Source organism: Salvia splendens, chromosome 7 (genome assembly GCF_004379255.2).
Source record: "Salvia splendens isolate huo1 chromosome 7, SspV2, whole genome shotgun sequence".
NCBI lineage: Eukaryota > Viridiplantae > Streptophyta > Magnoliopsida > Lamiales > Lamiaceae > Salvia > Salvia splendens.
In genome coordinates this window covers 18,444,346-18,452,812 of record NC_056038.1, presented here as the reverse complement: position 1 = coordinate 18,452,812, position 8,467 = coordinate 18,444,346, and the positions used below count along the sequence as shown (strand labels likewise).

The window sequence follows — 8,467 nt, the reverse complement described above, 5'->3', positions numbered from 1 at the left end:
TTCTAGCTAACCACTACTACTCTATAATCTAAGCTATTTTGGAACTGGGAAAAAAACTCAGAACCAGGAACATGCGGAAAAAAGGAACTGAAGGAAGAAGAAGATCCCTATTATGGCGTTGAGTCCTCTATTTATATGCTCTTCACAATAACCTCCAGCTATGATAACAACTTTGGCAGCGAATATTCATCCTTGCTGGGATTGCGCGCCTCATCCGTTGATATGTGTCCTCCTTCTAGAATGTAGTGGCCCTTCGATAACCGAGTGAGGATTTGCCTTCGTCCTTGCGCGTCTTATCATCGATACGTGTCCCCTTTTCTGTTTCACAGTTGTAGTCCTTGATAACTAATTGAGGATCGCCTTCCAGCGCACCGACCGTACGTTTCCTCCTTCTGGAATGCAGTGGTCCCCCGCCTAACTGCTTGATCACCACCTTGATCAACCCACACGGTTTTGGCCTTTTTCGCCTTTTGCGCCAGCTTGATCAGTTTGGCCTTGCTGCCCTTGGTCAAGCGGCATTCCTGCACAATTAACACTCGTCTTCCGCCTGAAACTGATCAAGTAGCACACTTTTTACCCTTTAATTAGATGCATGAAATAGACCTTATCACTTATACATTTAAACATGTAATAAAACAACCATTAAATGTAAAATATAACAACATTATGATAAAAATAATCTATTTTATTCCTTGGAAAATAAAATAAGAGTTATTATAGTATCCAATCACTCGAAAGGTGATTTCTAGTATACAAAACCCTAACAGTCTCCCACTTATACTCAAAACAGCTTTCGAGTATACAAAATGTGCTAAAAACACATCTAATTTCACCCACTTACACTGAAAGCGAGTTGAGTAACATGGCGATCAAACGACTTGACCACTAACGCCTTCGTGAAAAGATCTGTCAGATTGTTCTCTGACGCAATTTTGACCACTTGTTTGTCTCCTCTCTGCACTATATCTCGGACGATATGATACTTTCTCTTTATGTGTTTGCTCGCTTTGTGAGCTCTCGGTTCTTTCGAGTTCGCCACAACACCAGAATTGTCACAATAAATGGTGATGCTCTTGGGCAGATTCGAAGCCACACCTAAGTCCATAAGGAAGTTTTTCAGCCATACAACTTCCTTTGTAGCTTCCGAAGCAGCGACATATTCAACTTCCATGATAGAGTCTACAATGCATTTCTGCTTTACACTCTTCCATATTACGATACCACCTCCTAAGGTGAACACATCTCCTAGATTTAATCGAATCCCGATCAGCCTGGAAATCTGAGTCGGTATATCCTAAAGGACAAAGCTCGGCTGCATTGTAAACTAGAGCATAGTCCTTAGTCCTTTCAGGTACTTGAGTATGTTCTTTACGGAAGTCCAATGTCCCGGGCCAGGATTAGATTAATATCTTGCTACCATGCCAACAGCCTCTGAAGCGGCCTCATATTCGACTTCCATGGTAGAGTCCGCGATGCATTTTTGCTTCACACTCTTCCAAATTACGGCTCCACCTCCTAAGGTGAACACATATCCAGAAGTAGATTTTCTCGAGTACTGATCAGCTTGAAAATCTAAGTCAGTATATCCCAAAGGACAGAGCTCGGCTGCATTGTAAACTAGAGCATAGTCCTTAGTCCGTTTAAGGTACTTGAGTATGTTCTTTACAGCAGTCAAATTTCCTTAACCCGGATTCAACTGATATTTTGCCACCATGCCAACAACAAAGCAAATATCAGGCCTTGTACAAAGCATAACATACATGAGACTACCAACTGCCGAGGCATACGGTATCCTTCTCATCTCTTCTATCTCAGATGGTGTTTTGGGACACATCTCTTGAGATAAATGGATTCCATGTCTAAATCGTAGGAAACCTTTCTTGAAATCTTGCATGCTAAATCGCCCAAGTACAACCTCGATGTAAGATTCTTGAGATAAACACAACATTCTCTTTTCACGGTCACGGAGGACCTTGATACCTAGAATGTGTCCAACTTCTCCCATATCTTTCATCCCGAACTGGTTTGACAACCAAGTTTGTACTGATGACAACATCTTTTTATTATTTCCAATTAAAAGAATGTCATCTACATATAAAACCAAGAACACTACATTCTCTTTTTCAACTTTCCTATACACAACTTTCATTCGGGCACTTTTCGAATCCAAACGATTGAATGGTTTGATCGAAGCACTGGTTCCATGATCTAGATGCTTGCTTGTGGCCATAAATGGCCTTCTTAAGCTTCTGAACCATGTGGTCTTTGCCTTTAACGGCATAGCGCTCGGATTGTTCCATGTAGATGGTCTCCTCAAGACTACCATTCAAGAATGCAGTCTTAACGTCCATCTGCCACACATCTCAATCCATGTAAACTACTATAGACAATAGTATCCGGATCGATTTGAGCATGGCCACTGGGGAAAAGGTCTCATCGTAATCGATACCTTCTTTTTGGGTATACCCCTTGGCCACTAGTCTTGCTTTAAAGACTTTGATTCGTCCATCGGGTCCATGTTTACGTTTGTATATCCACTTGCTCCCAATGGCAGTACAACCTTCGGGTAGAACTGTCAATCATATACGTCTATGTCTATCATTGATTGTAGATCGGAATCCATTACTTTCACCCATTCGCAATTATCGGTATCCACATGCGCCTCTGCAAAATTCCAAGGATCTGATACATTGTCATCCGAGGTGTGGCCTGAGGACTCCCCCAAACCAATGTACCTATCGGGTTCATGTGAAACCCTCCCACTACGACGCGACACTACAACATTAGGAATAGAAGTTGAAATTTCTGGTGTAGTTTGTACATTTAGTACTTGTTCTTTGGTAATGGAACTTGTGACATAAGTTAGCTCGTCAATAGCCATTTCACTGCTGGGTTTATGATTCATAACAATTTCTTTCTCTAAGAATATCGCGTGAGTACTCACAATGACTTTCTTGTCCCGGACACTATAGAATTCATACGCTTTCAATCCTCTAGGGTAACCAATAAACACACATACCTCAGTCCTTGATTCCAGCTTAGTTGGATCATTTTCCAAAACATGAGCCGACACCCCCATATTTTGAGATGTTCTGGATTAGGCTTGTGCCCAGTCCACAACTCATATGGAGTAACAGGAATCGATTTTGATGGTAAATAGTGTAAAATATGACTCCAAGAAAGCAAGGCATGTCCCCAAAACGAAATAGGTAACCGCGTATAACTCATCATCGACTAGCCCATCTGTAATAAGGTCCTATTCCTTCTTTCAGCTACACCATTCTGCTTGGGGGTGCCCGGATCAGTCAATTGGGATTCAATTCCCAACACTGACAAGTAGTCCAAAAACTCGGCACTGAGGTACTCGCCTCCACGATCTGATCGTAGGCATTTGATATTCTTACCATGATGGGCCTCGGCATATGCTTTAAACTCCTTCAACTTGTCAAAGGATTCAGACTTGTAGCACATCAAATAGACGTATCCAATTTTGGAATAATCATCAATGAAGGTGATGAAATATCGAAAACCACCTCTTGCCTCAGTCGACATTGGTCCACATACATCAGTATGAACAAGCTCAAGTACTTCCTTGGCCCTATTACCTTTTACCCTGAAAGGTCTCTTAGTCATTTTGCCTTCCAAGCAAGATTCGCACGTTGAAAACGACTCCTTCTCTAGACCTTTAATAAGGTCTTGGTTTGCTAGAGAATGAATCTTTCTTTGGTTGGCATGACCAATTCTAAGGTGCCATAACTACGTTGCGTTTATTGAACTTGAAGGTTCTTTTCTCTTTCGAGAAACTTTCGATGTTGTATTGAGTTCTGATTTACGTTTGTTAAACTGTGTAGAAATGATTGTGTACAGATTGTTTTCCATGATACCACGACAGACATAAGAACCATCTTTCTTAAGTCATTAAAAGAAATTGAATAAAGAAATCGAATATCCATCAAAAACCAATTTAGAAACTGAAATTAAATTTCTTCTAGAAGAAGGTATCAACAAAACATTCTTCAAAATCAAATATCTATCACTACTAAAACGTAAATAAACATCTCCCACTGCAACGACTGCCACTTTAGTAGCATCGCCCAGCTGGACTTCGATCTCACGATCATGTAGCCGTCTTAGGGCCACAAGAATGATGTGTCGAGCTAACCATCGCTGCCTCAGCTTGGACCATGAGGTCCTCCTCCTAATGAAGTTCAGTCAACAATTTAGCCAAGGTTTAATTCCTTTTGTTTATCTCGAAGTTGATCTTGATATGCTGAAAGCTAGGGGGATGACTCTGAAGGATAATGGTAACTTGGAACTCGGGATCAATCGTCCCTCCCAATACCCCAATTTGATTGAGGCTACTCATCATCTCGAGGATATGATCCCTCACAAATGAGCCCTCCTTCATTGTCTTCGACATGATACTCAGAAAGGCCGAAGACTTGGTCGTTCGATTCTGAGTACCAAAACGATTTGTGAGGTTCTGCATAATCTTGGTGGCAGTCACCATGGCTGCATGCTGATGCTTAAGCACTTTTGACATGGAGGCCAACATATAACACTTAGTCATCACATTAGCCTTATGCCACTTTCTTTGCGCCTCACGTACCGCTGCTGCAGCATTAGCCGCCGGTACTTGTGGCTGAGGAGTAGTGAGCACAAACTTGTACTCTTCGGCTGTGAGAACGATGTCCAAATTTTTTTTCCATTCTATGTAATTTTGCCCTTCGAGTTTGTTTTCTTTTATCATTGCAGAAAGAGGATTGAACGACATCTTGTCGGTTTAAGTTGCACTGCAAAACAAAATATTTATACCTTTTGTCATAAACTTATGTATGAATACTAAATAGATTAACCATAAAACTTTTCAAAATCTTACAATTTTAAAATTAAAATTTTGTACCCTCAAGCAGAGGTAAATACGCATTAAAATTTTAAAATTTTTCCTTGTCACAACAACGACGAATAGTCCAGAGACCATATCATGGCATGGCCGCCAAATGTTGCCTAAGCACGACCATCAGATTTAGCATTACAAAATTCTATTTCTACAACACACTCCCATAACAATACTCATGTGTTGATAATAAAACAAGCTATCGCATAAATTCCGTTTGAACTTCTGAAACTTGTAATTTCTTAGGATTATTGTCCCCACAGCATGGGTGGCGATAATATTAGAAACCACTTTCTAGTTCAGACAATTTATATTGAGAAGTCCGCTCATATGAAGTTGCTATTTCTTAGGATTTTTGTCCCCACAGCGTGGGTGACGATAATATTAGATAATTGCTTCTTAAAAGTTGCAGTCCTATCGATGGAGACCATATAAAAACTTAGTTCGTAATTATCGCTTAGATATTTTGGTTATGGTTTTTCATTAATTATCCTAAGCTTTAAGGCAGTAAAAAGGCTTAATTAAATTTTGTTGACATTTTATTTCTGGATAATTAAAACCTTATTATCTTTGATCATCTTATTTAAGGAAAATTAAATTTAATTAGCTAGAATTTAATTCTTATTTATGTCTTCTATAAGATCTTTCTAAAATAAAGTAAATTATTTAAATCTTGGACATACATGAAAAATTAAATTCAAATTAATTCCTTGTTCAAGATTAGGAAGAGAAATAACTATAGTATTTCATGTACTCCTATATATCTATCCTAATTAGGATTCTAGATATATAATATTTAGGAAACTATTTAATTATTCTTATCCATATCCATCTAGAAATAAAAAGAATATATTTATTTCCATAGATATAGTCAATAATTAAAACATTCCTAAAATCTAGGGAAATCTTCCCAAAAATATAATTTAACATTAAATAATTATATTTTAACGATTTCTTTTAATTTCAAGAATTAAAAATCATAAAAATATTCCTTTCATCGTTATCTCGTTGTTCGAGGTTTGTACGAATCAACGACGATGAAAATCCGACGAGTTCATCGCCAGAATCCTGTCGAGCCTGACCGCGCGAATGTCTCGGCCAGCAGAGTGTGCGTTCGGCACAGCTGCTCTCGGCCACACGTCGCAGCCTCCGGCTCAGCAACTTAACACGACGGGTGTCTCTGCATCTCGGCCAGCAATACGTACGGTGGTGCATCTGCTCTCGGCCATAGGTTGCCTCCTGTCTCGGTGTCGCGCTCCGTCGCTCACTCCCACTGCTCCGTCCATCGTCGCACGGTTATGCGCAACGACTCGGCCAGCTGCTGGAACATCGTCGCGATCATTCTGCCTAGGGTTCGGGTAGTCCGCAAGGTGTCTCGGCAGTTCTCGGACGATCCACCACACAACACCTTGCCCTCGTCCATCATGGTACCGACGCCGACTAGGGTTTCTCGGTCCGTCCAGCGGCGCGCTCAAGCCCAAGCTCGTCTGCGCGTCGGCACATGATCACACACCCTCGGCTCCCACTACTTCGACGACCCTCACTCTGATCAAACGTAGCATGATCCATCTCGGTGACGGATCCCACGTCTCGTGTGATCGAACAATTCAAGTTCTTTGATTCGATAGTTATTGAGTTCATCATGCATAAATAACACCTAGATACAATAACATTCTACGATATCAAATAACACAGTCATACATCAATTTCGTGAAATTTAAATCCAAATAATCAGAGGCAAAAACTGGCTCTGATACCAATTGATGGGGTTGCGAGCGGAAGCATGAATAAATCAGAGAACTAGATTTATTTTGCAGATTATTTTGACAAAATCTATTCGCGCAATTATCACATGTATCATATTCATAACTTGAATTAAAACATGCTTTTCTACGGAGCAGAAGTTGTACCTTCTTGATTCTCTAAAGAATCGCGGATGGCTTGCTACTTCTCCACGTGTCGATCTTCAATACTCGACCACGGATCTTCTGACTGGTTCCCGAACCATATTCCGATATCAGTGTGGGCTGATCTCACCAGAACACTATGACTCGAATAAAGAAGACATAAATTCTCATGGAGGAGAGCTGAAAAAATCGTCCACTTCTTAATGCAGGGGAGGACGAAAATTTTCAATAAAATATTATGTGTATCTGTCTCTCCTTTATTCTCCTATTTATATTTAGTTCATTTTGGGCCCAGACAGGGATCTATGGAAGGTTTTGGATATGACATCCCCCAATTAGCTTAGGACAATTAAATTGAACCCACAATTTAATACAAGCTTATATTGGAATATTATTTGCAGCCACTATAAAAATAATATTGCGCTGCCCATCCAAATCCAAAATTACGAGTAATCTGAGTTTCCATTTTAAATTAAATGTTTATTTCCCGCACTTAAGATAGAAATGTCTATTAATTAATTATTGTCTGCTATGGACGAAAATTAATTAACTTCTTATTAATTCCAAGAGTGGACTTAGCACGAAACCCTTATTTATCATTCATAGAGTAATAAAACTCCAACTAGCTAGGTTCCGAATAATAAAATCTTGTTTCAAGCTCCTCTTGAGGACATTATCAAACGAGACTCCCCTCACGTGCATTTCTACATAATATCAATCCTAGCACCGCTAGATACTAATCACCACCACCCAATATATCATGCTTATTGGGTTACGAAAAACCCGCACCATTTGATAAATCAAAGTAGTGCTTAATCAATATCGTATGCTCAATGCTAACGTATGTAGATTAAGAAATACTTATTTATCAAGACCTCCTCTTTCAGTAGATAGCATAAAGACACGTCTTGCTGTTAGATCCGTTCAGTGCTATACCATACCAATGTCATCTTATTTCACTAAGGCTTAGAAACAATCGAACTAACATTGCAACATTTTCTCGATAGGTAGTCAAAGCCTATCTAGCTTGTGAAATTCTTCTTTTTCTTTATTCAGAACTGACCGTGTTACCTTAAAGTGGGCGAGGCCCACAACCGGTCTACTAAAACAAAGACTTAGACTTTGTTAAGTTTCTTATACATTTAAACATGTAATAAAACAACCGTTAAATGTAAAACATAACAACATTATGACAAAAATAATCTGTTTTATTACTTGGAAAATAAAATAAGAGTTATTATAGTATCCAATCACTCGAATGTGATTTCTAGTATACAAAACTCTAACAGCCTTACGTTGGCAAGGATTTCGAACTAGTAGAAGATGGTGTTTCCTTTTACGAAACATATGCCCATGATTGTCGTTTTGATACTCATAGATTCGATTTCAAATGATCATATGGCGTGAATACCTGGTAGACTATTGTATGCAGAAGGTAAGGAGAAAAGTTGACTATGAGGAAGAGGCAATCACTTTCCAAGAGCGCAGGGCCAACAAACGCAAACGACGTTCTAGTAGATGTGGTTGCACTGCAAGACTTACTTTGAAGTATTCAACCGATTCTGCGAATCCAGGATATGTTGTTATAAACTTCCTAGACGAACACAATTACGAGATGATCAATAAAAAGCTTGTTCGGTATATGAAATCCAACCGCAGACTT

General features: G+C 39.5%; 1 protein-coding gene across 1 annotated transcript; it reads right to left on the bottom strand.

Moving 5' to 3' along the window:
* Nucleotides 1-1,681: 1,681 nt before the first annotated feature.
* On the bottom strand, nucleotides 1,682-3,079 carry LOC121810525. Its single transcript, XM_042211285.1, has 3 exons — nucleotides 2,588-3,079; nucleotides 2,256-2,351; nucleotides 1,682-2,020 (listed from the first exon to the last, which is right to left on the bottom strand). The coding sequence occupies exons 1-3, from the start codon at nucleotides 3,077-3,079 to the stop codon at nucleotides 1,682-1,684; spliced, it is 927 nt and encodes a 308-aa protein (XP_042067219.1).
* Between the last annotated feature and the right edge of the window lie 5,388 nt (nucleotides 3,080-8,467).

Bases quoted from the DNA above. Each gene is read 5' to 3' on its own strand.
- LOC121810525 (XM_042211285.1), bottom strand. From the start codon at position 3,079: ATGGGGGTGTCGGCTCATGTTTTGGAAAATGATCCAACTAAGCTGGAA. The intron at 2,352-2,587 runs GTATATGATTGA...GATGTGTGGCAG, and splicing joins AATCAATGATAGACATAGAC to ATGGACGTTAAGACTGCATT. The intron at 2,021-2,255 runs GTTCAGAAGCTT...TTGTCAAACCAG, and splicing joins TTAAAGGCAAAGACCACATG to TTCGGGATGAAAGATATGGG.